Source organism: Monodelphis domestica, chromosome 3 (assembly GCF_027887165.1).
Source record: "Monodelphis domestica isolate mMonDom1 chromosome 3, mMonDom1.pri, whole genome shotgun sequence".
NCBI lineage: Eukaryota > Metazoa > Chordata > Mammalia > Didelphimorphia > Didelphidae > Monodelphis > Monodelphis domestica.
The window spans coordinates 57,979,467-57,994,869 of record NC_077229.1 but is presented as its reverse complement, the minus strand read 5'-3'; the positions used below and the strand labels follow the sequence as shown (position 1 = coordinate 57,994,869).

Genomic DNA, 15,403 nt, shown 5'->3' with positions numbered 1-15,403 from the left:
AATTACATATTTATATTATACAATAATTATGTGAGATTTAAAATGGTTGAGGTCTTAAACTGTAGTGATTAAAATAGTGGAAGATATAAATTGTGATAGATATAAGAGAGGGTGAGTAAATTTGACCGCAGAAAATATGTTTCACTACAGTGTCTTGAGTTTTAAATCAAATATAAGGTGGTCACCAGGGAAATATTCCCAATTATTCAAATACCCAAGTCAACTGGGTTTTATAGAGATTTTTAATTAATAATATAATGAGGAATTAGAGAAAGAGTAGGAAAGGAATAATTATGAAGGGCCTCAAGCCAATATGGCCTAGACCTGAGTCTTAAGAGAGAGAATCAGTCAGTCAGTCTTTTAACACTCACCATAAGGTCTGCCTAAACAAGGATTCTAGTGACACCAGGCCAGCTCCATCTCAGCTGACTTCACCAGAGAGCCTTGCAGCCAGAGACTGTTTCAAAGGGCCTCTCTCCAGAGCCTCCAGAGGGACAGAGTCCCCTTAGAGGAGCTCCAGTGAGACCTCCTTAGAGATTGTCCTCCAAGAGCTTCCCTTCTCCAGAGCCTCTCTCAAGAGATTCTTCCCAAGTGGTCCTCATCAGAGATCCTCCAAAAGGATTTCTCCAAAAGAATATATCTCTCCAAAAGGATCTCTGATTTTTCTTATATAGGGGTTTTTCTCCCATGTCACCCCCCCTAAGTCCCTACATCTACCAATCACTGTAGACGCTTTCCAAAGGACTGCCCATCTGAATTCCTGCTAAGTCGACAAATCTCCTCAGTAAGTCTGAACTAGTGAAAACACAGCTGAGTCAACTAATCTCATTAAGACAAAACCTGCCAGACCCTTTTAGGTACCTAGCATCCCATTGTATCAATTCTAAAAACAGGCCTGGCTCAAAGAACTCCTTGCCCCACCATAAGCATGAGTCTAAGTACTTTCTTTGTTTAGCAAGGAGTTTTTTTCCCCTAAAGTAGTCTTAAGTACCGTTGGAGTAGAGGTCCTCCCATTTCTGATCCTGGCGAGTTCTCACATCAAAATGGGGAATGTTTCTCAGTAGGGATTTGTTCCAATTAAGAATTCCCTGATGGGGAAATTTTTAACATTCACAAGTCTGAGAGATTTCAAGATTTACAGTTATATATGATGTATAATTTATATGTAATACAATTATATATAATAGATGATATAATATATACTATAAATGATTAGATTATTTAATTCTTTATTAGATTATAATATCTTATTATTGTGTATATTTAATTATTTATTAATATTTATATACCAAATGTTATAGATTATGATTTATACATTATATAATATAATTATATATATAATTATAATATGATATAGAATTATAAATAATTAGAAGATTTAATTCATTATTAGATTATCATAATATATTATTGTGTATATTTAACTATTTATTATTAATAATTATATAGTAAACATTATAAGTTATTATATATTATATAAGATATGATAGCATAATATATAATAATATACTATATCCCTATAAGTGATTAGATTATTTAATTAAACATTGATGGATTTAAATTTATAGGAGGATGTGTGTCTGGAGGGAGGCAGGAGAAAGGAGGTTGTATGGGGCCACTGTGGGCTTCCTTAGGCATATTGGGCAAGTGTGATTTTCTAAGATTACACGGTCAATGCAGGCTTTCTGGGATGGATTCTGCCAATATAGACTTTCTTAGGCCTTGTGGAGTGAGTGTGGACTCCTCGGGGCCATGAGGGATCCGTGTGGCCTCCTCAGATTATAGGAGGTTGATTTGGGATGCCACGTGGGATCCCCTCTGGGCTATTCCCCACCTGAGGATCGGAAAGTCCAGGCCTCATCATCATCGAAGTGGGTGTCTCCAGCAGTGTGGTGGTCTCCGGGAAAGAAGGCGTGGGCCACGGTGCCCCCAGGGCCATCGAAGGGGTAGCCATCGTTGTGGTCTGCCTTGGAGAAGTCGATCTGGATGTCAGCATTGCTACCTGCTACCTCGTGGAAGTTGAGTGGTGTGATGTCACTCCATACCTTGAGAGCATAGTACATGAGCGCCCGGACCGTGTCCCGGCCTAGAGAGGAATCTCGTGGAAAGGTGCGAACCCTGTTGGAGAGCAGAGGATGACAAAGTCTGAGCACGCCTGGCTTCTGGTGGGGGGGGAGGCTGCCCTCAGGAAGCCCCTTTCCCCAAGACAGAGGGCTTAAATTCTTAGCACAGAGGCTTCCTTCCCTTGGGGTACAACCCTCGCCCTCTCCTGGTGGTGCTCCTTAGGGTAGGGACTGGGCTGCTCTCTTCCTCTGAATCTTTCCTTCCCCATATCACAAAGGGAACATGGAGAATTCAAATGGTCCACTGAAGGGAAGAGAATGTCCCAGGAGGGCAGCCCCCTCCTGGAAACCTTCAAGCAAAGGTTGGTGTTGGATGACCATTTGTTAGACAGATGATAAAGGGAATTAAGAACCAGCAGGGTAAAAACATAGATATGATATCAGGAAATCTGGATTGAAATCTTTATTCAAATATAATCTAGTGATCTTGGGCAAGTCACTTAAAAAAAAACACCAATCTTCACTGTACCTCGGTTTCCTTATCTGTAACACAGAGGAGGGGGCTGGCCTGGATAGTCTTTGAAATATCTTCTGAAATTGTCATTTATTCTTGAATTCTTGGTGGGCTAGATGGCTCCTTGGTCCCTTTCCAACTCTAAGACTGAGTCGTACTAATTGTCTTTAAATACTGAGAGATCACAAATCCTAGATTTAGAGCAAGATGGGACCTTAAATGTCATCTAGTCCAAACCCACCCATTCCACCGATAAGGAAACCAAAGCCCAGAGAAGTATGATGACTTGCCCAAAGCCACATTAGTAGTAAGGGGGTAGAGGCAGGATTTGAACTCAAGGTTCTCTGACTCCAAACCACTATTTCTACTGTACCATATTGTCTCATGTAGATGAAGAATTAGACTTGTTCCCAGTTGAGAATAAGGAAGGCAGAACTAGGAGTGAGAGGAAGAAACTTGGGATATAAGGAAGTACTGGTGGGACAGTGACTAGAACATTGGGTTTAAAACTCAGGAAGATGCATATTTATGAGTTCAAATGTGGCCTCAGACACGTACTGTGTGACTCTGAGTCAGGCACCTTACCCTGTTTGCCCCAGTTTCCTTATCTCTCAAATGAGCTAGAGAAGGAAATGGCAAACCATTCTGTTATCTTTGCCAAGAAAACTCCAACCAGGGTCACAAAGAGTCAGACCTGACTGAAATGATTGAGCAACAATAAAGGAAACACTTTCTGACTCTTGGAACCATACCCAGGTCAAGTGGACTTCCTCTGGAGGAAGCGGGTTCCCATTTCCTGGACATCTTCCAGCAAAGTTTGGATGACCTCTTAATGGGTAATTGTGGAAGAGATTCATATTCAAGGGCAGGTTGTACCGGGCAGTGCCTTCCAAAGTTCTGAGATGTTGCAATTCTGGGACAGAGAAATCTCCAGATGCAGTCAACACCCCAAAGGCTTTGTTTAGGAGAGGGGTTCAAGGAATTAGACTATGGAGCAGAGGAGGACCCCGAGAAAAATAGGGTCCATTAGATTCAAGGGAAAGATGATTTCTGAGGTTCCCTCTGTGAAATTAGAAATCTTGTATCCTTGAACTCCATCTCCTAGCATCCTGCTCTCATCCTGTCGTTATATACCGACATAGGCAAATGTATAAATTCTGGGTACTTCCACCTTTCTTTCATTTGTCTTCCTGTCGCAGCTTTGGTAGAGCGGGCTTTTTGAGCAGGTAGATTAGCTTGGGCACATGGTTTTATTTTGTTAGATAATTACCTTTTTATTCCTTTACTTCTAGTGATTATTAATAAATCTTATAAAATATATTTGGAGTTATTATATAATTAATTATAATCTTACATCTCCATCTCTAATCCTCTATCTCTATTGCTCATCTGTGTACAAGCACAGGGAGGGAGGGATGAGTAGCCTGGGTCTGTGACTTGAGGCTTCCTAGTCTGTTTAATCTACCTTTCACCCTTGAACCCAAGTTCTCAGACTCCAAACCCAGTGTTTTTTCCATTCATTCTATCATGTTGTTTGGGCAGAATCTAGTCCCCCTTCCATGAGGGGAATCTTTTACCTCCTGAGGCATTGGTCATCTCAATCAATGGCTCAGTGACTCCAATAATAGTTCCTTTGACTTCTTGGTCCAAACCCTCCTCCCTAGCCTATATAGGATGCCTTCTATCAGAATGGAACCCCCCCCCCCCCCCCCCCCCCCCCCGAGTACAGGGACTATCCTGCTTATTTATATTTGTCTGCTCAGTGCCTAGCACGACACCTGATATGTAATGTGTTTAATAGATGCTTACTCAGGGTGGATGGAGAGCCAGTCCTAGAGACGGGAGGTCCTAGGTTCAAATCCGGCCTCAGCCACTTCTCAGCTGTGTGACCCTGGGCAAGTCACTTGACCCCCATTGCCTACCCTTACCACTCTTCCTGCCTTGGAGCCAATACACAGTATTGATCTTAAGAGGAAAGGTGAGGATTTAAACAAAACAAAACCCACCACATTTTAGAGCTAGAAGGGATCAGAAAGACCTTTCTGGTCTGACTCTCCTATGGTATATATATTAAGAAACGGAGGCCCTCACAAAGGAAGTGAGTGGCACAGCTGGGATCTGAATGCAAATCCAGGGCTGTGTCCCTCCTCTGCCCCAGACTCCCTCTTCTCCTGATGCAGGAGCCCTTCAGGAGCTGCCTCTCCTCCAGGTGCCGGGGAATCGGGCCGGGCCAGAGGCAGCTGCTTCCTGCTCCCTTTGGAGGGCTGCCTGATCCCTCTTTCCTCTGGCTTTCCCTCAAAATATTCCATTTCCAGATTAATTGAATGCAGCCTCACTTCATAAATGTGTTGGCTTCCAAGGGCTTCAGACAGGTCTGTGTAGTCATCATCTGGCAGGCACTGTGGGAGGGTCACGGCCCGAGGTGGGAGGGAGGGAGGGAGCCCCAAAGGTCTGAGCCCCAGGAGAGACTCCCAGGAGGAGCCAGTCTGAACCCCAAGAGCGGCTAGATGATGGGCGGAGCCTTGGGGGGGAGGAGGAAGCAGCCGGGCTTTCTTTTCAGAAAGGGCCGCAGGGGAAGCTGGGTGGGGGGCTCAGCGGACAGAGAGCCAGGCTTAGAGATGGGAGGCCAAACCTGGCCTCAGACACTTCCTTAGCTGGGTGACCTGGACGAGTCCCCTCACCCCTGCGGCCTAGCCCTCACTGCCCTTCTGCCTTGGAACCAATACATAGCGTGGATTCTAAAAAGGAAGGTGAGGGTTATTTAAAAAAATTGGGGGGAGACCGTGGAGCAGGGGCGCTGGAAGCCATCTGCTTTCTCCCCCGCGTCCTCCAGCCGAACCCATATTCACTGCGTCTGTTTTAGTCTCTTCCTGTCCCAAGTCACCGGAGGAAAACAGAGGGGCACCTTTCATCCCGAGGCCAATTCTCCGCCCCAACACCTCCCCATCAATGACTAAAGCTACAGGGAGCTGGCCCAGCAGAAAGACACGGCCACAGAGAGACACACAGACACCGCCACGTTCTAAGCAGAGACCACGACGGGGCTGTTTGGGTTTAAGTGAGGCGAGACCCTGGCCCACGGGTGTAAAAATGGAGACTTGAATCCAGGACTTCAGTCCCCAGAAGTCCTTGCTCACTTCCCAGAATGCTTTGTAATCGCACTGAATTCTCACCTGGGCGAGATCACAAATTCTTATTTAGAGGAGTTCTCCGCCTACTGAAGCTCTCTTTCCTACTTCCACTTTGGAGCTTACCCGTCTCATGATGTGAGTGAAATTTGAATGGGCCTCTCGCCCACTTAGCACGTGCTTCTCTTACTTGTATTTTCTTTAATTCTTAACCTTTAATAAACCTCATAAAAATATAATACTCCTTGCAGAGGGAAACTAATTTCTACCTGCCTCAGTCTCCCCCCTAAATTTTGATCTTTACACAGGGAGGAAAGAACACACAAAAGGCCCGTCTTCCTGTCAGCATCTCAGAGCCCCGGCGTGGAGGGGCGTCCATCCACAGAGAGAGAGAGAGAGCCATCTGTCGCCCAGAATTTGTGACCAGTGAGCTCTGGGCCAGGCCCTGGGGATGTGGAGGCAGAGGGGAGACCGCCGGCTCTCTAGAGGATTCCTTCCACTTTCTGCAGCATTTAACCTTTGCCTCTGAGGATAACAGCCAGCCAGGAGGCTGGGCTGATAGAACACTGGACTTCGAGTCAGGAAGACCCGAGTTCAAATCAAGTTGTACAACCCTAGGTAAGTTGTTTAAATTCTATCTCAGTTTATTCATTTCTAAAATGGGGGTAATAGTAGCAGCACCTACCTCTTAGGGTTGTTACCTTCTGCCTGCCTCAGTTTACTCATTTCTAAAATGGGGATAATAGTAGCAGCACCTACCTCTCAGGGTTGTTACCTTCTGTCTGTCTCAGTTTACTCATTTCTAAAATGGGGGTAATAGTAGCAGCACCTACCTTTCAGGGTTCTTAACTTGTCTGCCTCAGTTTACTCATTTTTAAAATAAGAGTAATAGTAGTAGCATCTACCTCTCAGTGTTGTAATGGGAAAAGGAGAGAGATAGGATAAGAGTTAAGAGAACTGGAAGGCTGTCTTCAAGGCACATACTAGTAACTCAAGAGGAAGGATCTTAGCAGGCAGAAGGCAGAGGAGGAGCAGTTTGGAAGTGGCAACTGCTAGAGAGTAGCGACTTCCTGTTGGAGGTTAGTGACTTCCTGTCTGGGAAGGATGGAGGAAAGGTGGGCTTATTGGAGCTCATCTACCTCAACCTGACTGTGGAGAAGGAGTAGACCCCTAATTCATCTTTGGAGGTACTCAATTTGATTTGGAAAGATCTAGAAAAGGATGTGCCATACCTGCTGTGCTTTAAAGAAGGTTTTATCTAAAATATCCTGTCAGATTGGCTTTGAGGTTTTTACCTCAGGGGTCAGACCCATGGGGTGAACTTAGCCATTGGAGTTCATTTATAATGGTTTTTGGAGCCAGCTTTTGGGGAATAAATCTAGCCAACTGCTGAGGGTCATAGAGAGTTAGTTCAGTAAGTTTTGGGGACACCTAGATAGAAACAGGGAGCTGTTAAGTTAGCCAGAAGACCGAAAGGCTCCCTCTTGCCGGGGATGTAGAGGATTGTGGGAAATGAGCTAGATCCCTTATGGTTAGGGACCCTCTTAGAGTTCTGACCCTCAGTTTGTATCCCCTCTTAAAATAAAAGAGATACTGTTTTTTATATCAATTGTCTCCAAGGCATTTGAGCAACTGGCCCAGTGAGAGGAAGTGATTGAGTTTCACTCTCCCTAACAGGAGGTTAGAATACCTGGCTGGGTATTCAGGGGGATCCCTGAGTGGATCTACAACTATCTGCATCTGTGGGTCTCTCTCCTATATTCTTTTTTTAGGGTTGTTAACTTCTGCCTGCCTCAGTTTACTCATTTGCAAAACAAGGATAATAGTAATAGCACCTATCTCTTAGGGTTGTTAACTTCTGCCTGTTTCAGTTTACTCATTTTTTTAAACCCTTACCTTCCATCTTGGAATCAATACTGTGTATTGGTTCCAAGGCAGAAGAGTGGTAAGGGTTAGGCAGTGGGGGTCAAGTGACTTGCCCAGGGTCACACAGCTGGGAAGTGTCTTGAGGCCAGAGTTGAACCTACATCTCTAGGCTTGACTCTCAATCCACTGAGCTACCCAGCTGCCCCCCCCCCCCCCCCCCCCCGTTTACTCATTTTTAAAATGAGGGTAATAGTAGTAGCACCTACTTCTCAGGGTTGTTAACTGCTGCCTGCCTCAGTTTACCCATTTGCAAGATGGGGCAATACAAGCAGCACCTACATCTCAGAGTGTTGGGAAGTTAAAATTAGACAATATTTGCAAAGTTCTTTGTACATCTTAAAGTGCTCTATAAATGTTAGCTACTAATAAGAAGGAACTCTGGGACAGCTCTGTACACCCAGCATTAGCCAGGACTGACGTCAAGGCTCTATTTGTCCTTGCATCCCTTCCCTGGCTCGGGGCTCCCAGTGTTGCCCTCACAGCAGTCATCACTCCTCCAGGGGACAGCCAGCCTTCCAGCACTCAGAAGACACGTCTCCATGCCGCTCCCCCTTCCCCTCTCAGTGCTTTTTTCTGCTAGAATCATTGAATAAATAAATCAATACAAATCATCTTTATTCTGGGTCTTCTCTGAGTTAGGCACAGCAGGAAGCAGAAAGGCTACAAAGTCTACAAGGAGTCAGTCCCTGCCCTCATGTAGCTTCCATTCTAACAGGGAATAGACCCCATCATTCCATGCCATCATCTAGTCCAGCCTCTTTATTTTACAGACAAGGAAACTGAGACCCAAGTCAGACACAGAGTATCACAGAGGGAGGATTTTAATCTGGAACCTCAGATTCCAGAATCAGCTTTCTCTTGGTTATGCTAGAGAAAAGAATCATGGGAGAATGGTATCTCTAAAGGCAAGGGTGGCCCCTACTATTTGGTGGGGAGAGGGGGTGGTTAAACAGTGCCCCAAATGGCAGAAAGATCAAGAAGAAAAAAGACAAAAAAAAGCAAAACAAAAGCCCCAAACCCAAAAGGACTGGATTTGAAGGTTGGGCCATTGGTGACCTTTGAGAGATCAGTTTCAGCACAATGGCGGTGCTGGAAACTTGACTGCAATGGATGGATAAGAAGGTGGGTTGTGAGGAAGAGGAGGCATCAGGTGTAGACAACCTTTTTTCTAAACCATTATTTTCTGTCTTGGAATCAGTACTAAGTATTGGTCCCAAGGCAGACGAGCAGTAAGGGTTAGGCAATGGGGTTACGTGACTTTACCAGGGTCACACAGCTAGGAAATGTGTGAGGCCAGATTTGATGGACAACCTTTTCCAAAAGTTTTTCCAGTGAAGGGAAGGAAGAGAGCTGGGAAGGAAGAGAGCTGGGATTAAGGGAAAGCTGCTTCTTTTTTTTTTTTAAAGGATTGGGGAAACCTCAGTTTATTTGTAGGCAGAGGGGAAGGAAGGAGGCTGTGGGGAGATTGAATATGCCAGAAGGAGAGGAGTTGATTGATGGTGCAAGTCCTGAAGGAGGAGGGAGGGAGGGAGATGCAGGTCACAGGCAGAGAGATCAGTCTTGGGGAGAAATCTCATTTGGTGACTAGAAGGAAGGAGAGAAGGTTTGATAATGCTAGGAAGGTTTGAAAGATGGAAGAAAGGGCCCGAAGGAGATAGATGGCCTCAGGCTGGCCTCAGTGGTGGCAGGTTTGAGGAAAGAGATGGCTGGATAGACACACCTAGAGACACCCAGAGACGTCCAGAAAGGGCTCCAGATAGATGGCCACCCCCAAAGACACAGAAGGATGCAGATAATAATAACGATGATGATAATTAGCATTTACAGGGTACCTAGGATGTGCCAGGCATGGTGCTAAGTACTTTACGGATATTCTCTTATTTGATCCTTAAAACAACCATGGGAGTCCTGCTTTACAGATGAGGAAACTGAGGCAATGACTTGCCCAGGGTCGCCAGTGTTTCAGGCTGGATTTGAACTCAGGTCTTCCTCATCCCAAGCCCAGTGCTCATTTCCAGAAGATACACACTCACAGAGAAACACAGACACCCCCGCAGCCTGGAGATATATGAGTGGCCCTGGAGGGTTGTGGGATTGTGAAAGACCACATTTACCACCATCCATGTCACCCTGCTGGGACTTAGACCATCTTCTCTGGGAAGGGCTTGGGGAGGTGGCAGCCAAAGAGGAGCCCAGGCTGGCATCGGGGCACACATACCTCCAGGACAGATTTCTTTTGTTCCATTTCGTTAGGGCAGGGGTGTTCCGCTTCCTTCGGGTCCCAGGTACAGTCAGGTCTGGCAGTGAGCAGCGTGGTGTCTTCATCAGCTGTAGGGTGGCCTCATCTATATGGAAAGCAGTAGGGAGGGAGCTCAGGAGTCAGGAGTCCAGGCAGCCTCCCAGTTTCCCAGCTATCTCTTCCTACCCTGTGTGGGCTTGGGGCTCCTTTTCCTAATTCTTTTGGTTCATGCCACATTTCCCCTCTCCTGAGCATCCCCCCTCTGATCCAGAGGAGATTCCAACCCTCTACCCTTTACCCTTGCTCATCTGTTTCCCTGGCACAAACCACCTGGGGAGCCCAGAGGTCAGGGCTCTGGTCTGCACCACTAACAGGCTTGTGTCTAGACCAGTAAGTGATTTAGCCTAACATGCCCTTCCCTCCATCCCCCTGAAGGGTACATCCTTGTGAGATACATGCTGGAGTAGAAGTACTGCCTGGGGCCCTGCAAAGAAACTTCACTGGAGAGGCATCAAGGAGGCAGGGGACTACAGGTCACAGGCAGAGAGATCATAGGAATTTAGTGAGAAGGAGCCCAGAATATTAGATTTAGAGCAGGAAGGGATCTTATATGCTATCTACTCCAATGTCTCCTTCCCCTCCTCCCCCTCTCCTTTCTCCCTTCCTTCCCTCCATCCTTCTTCCATCCCTCCTTCTTTTCTTCCTTCTTTCCTTTCTTCCATCCTTCCTTCCCTCTCTCCATCCTTCCTTCCTTCTTTCCTTTCTTCTATCCTTCCTTCCCTCCCTCCATCCTTCCTTCTTTCTTTTCTTCTATCCTTCCTTCTTTTTTTCCTTTAATCCTTCCCTCCATCCATTCTTCCCTCCTTCTTTCCTTTTTTCCTTTCTTCTCCCCTTCCTCTCCTCCAACCCTCCATGCTTCTCCTCTCTCTTTCTCCCTTACTTTCTATCTTAATCTCAATTCTAAGATAGAAGAACAAGGGCTAGGCAATTTGAGTTAAGTGATTTGTCCAGGATCCCACAGCTAGGAAGTGTCTGAGGCCAGTTTTGGACCCAAGACCTCCTGATTCCAGGCCTGGAGCCCTATCCACTGTGTCACCCTGGCTGCCCCTATCTTCCCTTTTTAGAGATAAGAAAACAGAGTTCAGAGAGGTTTAGACTTGGTCACATAGTTCCTTGAGATGCCTAGCTGGGATTTGAACCCAAGACCTCTGAATTAAAAGCCAATACTTTTGTTACTCTAGACCACTTCCTCTCAAGAGACTTTAGGGATCATCTAGTCTTACTTGTTCATTTTATAGGAAAAGCAACTGAAGCCTTATGAATGGAGCTGACCATGGTCACACAGATCATAAATGGAAGCAGTGGAATTTGAACTAATCTACTGCTAATTAGAAGTCATTAGAAGTGGGATTTGAACTCATCCAAATCTACTGTTCTTCCCACTGGATAAATCCTGAGTAGAGTGATGACTGCAAATAGTAATGACAATAACTTTCTAGATTTGCCAATCGATGTAAGTACATGATCTCATTTGACTTTCTTGGAGCCCTGTCAAAAAGATTCTCTTGGCATTTTAAAGAGGAATCCAGGGCCCAGGAGTTTAAGTGACTTGCCCAGGGTCACCTGGCAAGTCAATGTTAAGAGTGGGATTTGAACCCAGGTCTTCTTGACTCCAGGTCCAAGCCTTCAATCTACCTTCAAGTTGCCTGGTCTAGATTCAGCTCCCTTTCTGCTTTTCTCCTTTCTTGATGCGGGATTGGGATGACTCCTGGGCAGACACCCTCCTCCCTGCCCCCCATGTCCATGTCTTTAGCCCCTACTCTCTCAGTTCACTACCCCCTGCTCCCTTGAATCATTCCAGGCTTGGGGAGGCGGCAGAGCTCAGAGTTCATTCTGCAAACTGAGGCCAATCATTTCCTAAAGGTCTTTGGCGAGACAGCATTAACAAAGTCCACTGGAAAGCGACTTTGACAGCAAATTAATTAAAAGATACGATTTACAAGGAAGAGGGTAATGAACTTTTCTCTCTCTCATCTTTCCAAAGCCCCAACGGCAAGCCAGGAGGCAGTGAACCATGACCAGGCAGGTTCCTCCTGGAGCTCAGGAGAAGTTGGGAAGGAAAAGAAAGAGATTTCATTATGAGTCCCTCCCAGCTCTCCGCTCCAGGGATGGGCTGGGGCCAGGCATAAAAATCTATGGCATGGGAACACAGAACCTTAGATTTATAGCTCGAGGGGACTGTAAAGACCATCAAGTCCAATCCCCTCCTTTTATAGCAGGCAAATGAGGCTTATAAGGTCACAGGATCATAACAGTTTTACAAAGTGCTTTATAAATAGAATCTCATTTTATTCTCACAACAACTCTGGGGGGGGGGTGCTATTTATTATCTCCATTTTATAGCTGAAAAAACTGAGGCAGACAGAGGAACATAGACTTGACCAGGGTCACTAAACTTTGATCTTATTTGGTCCTTACAATAACCATGGGAGGTGAATGCTATTATTATTATTCCTGTTTTATAGTTGAAGAAACTGAGGCAGACAGAGGTATAGCAAATTGACCAGGGTCACTAAACTCTGATCTTGTTTGGTCCTTACAGCAACCAGGGGAGGTGGGTGCTATTATTATTATTATTCCCATTTTGTAGTTGAGGAAACTGAGGCAGACAGAGGTACAGCGACTTGACTAGAGTCATAGAACTGGTAAGTGTCTGAGGTTGGATTTGAACTCAGGATTTTCTGACTCCAGGCCCAGGGCTCTCTCTCCTTCCCCACATAGCTTTATAATTAGAAGGGACTTCAGTTTTATTGAGTGCAGCCCTCCTTATTCATAGAGGAGGAAATTGAGGCTCATACATTTAGAGTAGGAAGAGACCTCAGAAGTCATTTCTTATATTTTACAGACATTGGAAGATGAGGTCCAGAACAGGGATGTGATTTGCCGGATGGTCATCTAGGGAGTGGCAAAGGTGGGATTCAAACTCAGGTCCAATCAGCCAAAATTCAGCAACCCCAAGCTGTAGGATGGGATCCATCTCCCTCTAACTCTTTCCTTGCTCCCTGCTCTACAGTTCCCAGAGGATGCTCAGAGTCTGGGGTGAATTACACAAGCCCAGATTATCTGAGTTGGAGGGCACCTTAGAGATCATCTAGACCAGTTTCTTCCTTTTTCTTTTATAGAGGAGGACATTGAGGAGAAATGACTGGAGCAAGGTCACACAGGACTGAGGAAGGGGGCTGACCTGGGGCCGAGGGGGAGGTAGAAGGCAACACAGAATATTAGAGAGAGCCCTGGACTGAGGGACTAGAAAACCCTTCTAATACTTGTCTCTGTTGCTCATCAGTGGCAGTCGTCAGTTACCTTTTCTGTCAAATGGGTATAACCATACTCCGAATGACCTCTCTCATGGGGTTGTTGGGAGGGAAGGACTTCTCAGCCCTTAAAGAGCCAAAGAGAGGTAAGCTGTCATTTTTGTTTTATTTTTTATTGCTGTGGCCAGTTTCCTTCTTACTCAAGGACCTGCCTCTTCTCCTAGAGAAGCAAACTCAGCATTCACCCGAAGGACTGATTCCGACGGTCCCCCAGAAAAAGCACCGTCCTGTTCTGTGGGCAGGGGTGTCCCCCAGAGGTGTCCCCACTATGAGCCTGCCTCCTTCCTGCAGCCAGAGAATCCAAAGCTCCCCGTTGGCAAGGGAGGTCAACAAATACAATACTGGTCATCCCTTTGAGAAGCAGTGGACATCTTGTTGGACTTGGTGTCAAAAGAGATCTGAGTTCAAATCCTGCTTTTGGCCCCTAGCCATCGGACTTCCTTGAACCTTTGTTTCCCCATACATAAAAATAATACCAGTAGTACCCATCACGCAGCTATGGCGAAACATGATGAAATAATATAACTTTTCAAAGTACTATGTGACTATCCGCTACTTTTTTTGGTAACTCTCACCTTCCGTCTTAGAATCAATACTCGGTATCAGTTCCAAGGCAGAAGAGTGGTAAGGGCTAGGCAATGGGGGTCAAGTGACTTGCCCAGGGTCACACAGCTGGGAAGTGTCTGAGGCCAGATTTGAACCCAGGACGTCCAGTCTCTAGACCTGGTTCTCCATTCACTGAGCCTTAGCGGGCGCCAGTTGGCTACTTTCATTCCATTAGTGGATGAACTCACTGCTTTGCCAGGAGGAGGGAAGGAGAAACCCCTAGCCTTAGGGGCTCGAGTCAAAGGGAGCAGAGCTAGTGAGGAAGACGGGCTCCATCTGAAGGACGACACCCTATTTCAAGCTAATAAAGTTGTCAGATTCTTGGTGAGTGAAGAGCCTTGGAGAAAATCAATGGGTCCCTGAGGACGTTCAGAGGGGAGGGAACATCCCTGTCTATAAAGACGGACTTCACGTAGAGGGCCAGCTCTGTGTCTGTCGATATTTCCTTACCTAGATAGAGATAAACAACCCATTGACAGATTCATAGGCTGGATTCACAGATGCTTAGTTGGCAGGGACTTTCAAGGTCCAACCATCTCATTATACAGATGGGCAAACTGAGTCTGGGACAAGTGGAGTGAAGTTACCCCGGGAAGTAAGCAGTTTAAGTCACACAGATTGTAAGAGGTGGATTCAAACTGAGCCACATTGGCTTCTAATGCGGTAAAGTGCTGTGGAAGATACTTCATCTCTTGGTCCTGGGCATTCTCTTTGGCTCTCCCCATACCTGGAATTCTCTCCCTCCTCTGCCTACTGACTTCCTTGGCTTCCTCTAAGTGCCAACTAAAATCCCACCTCTTCTCCAACCTCTCTTAATTCCAGTGCCTTCCCTCTGTTATTTCCTCTTTATTCTATACCGAACTTGCACACTCTCCTCTCTCTCTCTCTCTCTCTCTTTGCCTCTCTCTCTCTTCCTTCCTTCTTATTCTCCCTCTAATCCTCTCTGCTTCCTTCCTCCCTTCCTCCCTTTCTTTCTTTCTTTCTTTCTTTCTTTCTTTCTTTCTTTCTTTCTTTCTTTCTTTCTTTCTTTCTTTCTTTCTTTCTTTCTTTCTTTCTTTCTTTCTTTCTTTCTTTCTTTCTTTCTTTCTTTCTTTCTTTCTTTCTTTCTTTCTCTCTCCCTCTCTCTCCCTATCTCCCTTTTCTCTCTTCTGATTCTCTTCTTTTAAAGCTGCTGGACTATTGCCACTGAATAAATAGGTGAAGGAAACTCCTGAGAAGGAAGTTTTCTCTTCCAATACAAATCAGCACATGTTCTGGACCTTATTATAGTCTAAGAGAGCTTTCTGGGGTGATGAGGAGTTAATTAACTTGCCCAGGGTCACACAGTTAAGGTCAGAAGTAGGACCTGAATCTAGATCTTCCTGATTCTAAGGGATGCTTTCTAGGCGCTCTGCCTTGCTGCCCCTCATACATAAGCTGTATTTTTCTTTAAATAGTTCCTTTGGTCATCTTTCACATCAGTGTCTTTTTGGTTTTATTTTGGGGTTTTGGTTAGATCTGACTTTGCTCTTACGACAATGACCAATATGGCAGTATGTTTTGCATGCCGATAA

At 45.6% G+C, this 15,403-nt stretch overlaps 1 protein-coding gene across 1 annotated transcript in view; it reads right to left on the bottom strand.

The window, feature by feature from the left end:
* MMP17 (matrix metallopeptidase 17) overlaps nucleotides 1-15,403 on the bottom strand; it is a 67,769-nt gene that overhangs the window by 18,630 nt on the left and 33,736 nt on the right. The window contains exons 3-4 of the mRNA XM_001378481.4: nucleotides 9,850-9,976; nucleotides 1,835-2,118 (exon numbers count right to left, since the gene is read on the bottom strand). Of these exons, the coding sequence (XP_001378518.1) occupies nucleotides 1,835-2,118; nucleotides 9,850-9,976 (411 nt within the window). The remainder of the gene's footprint in view (nucleotides 1-1,834; nucleotides 2,119-9,849; nucleotides 9,977-15,403) is intronic.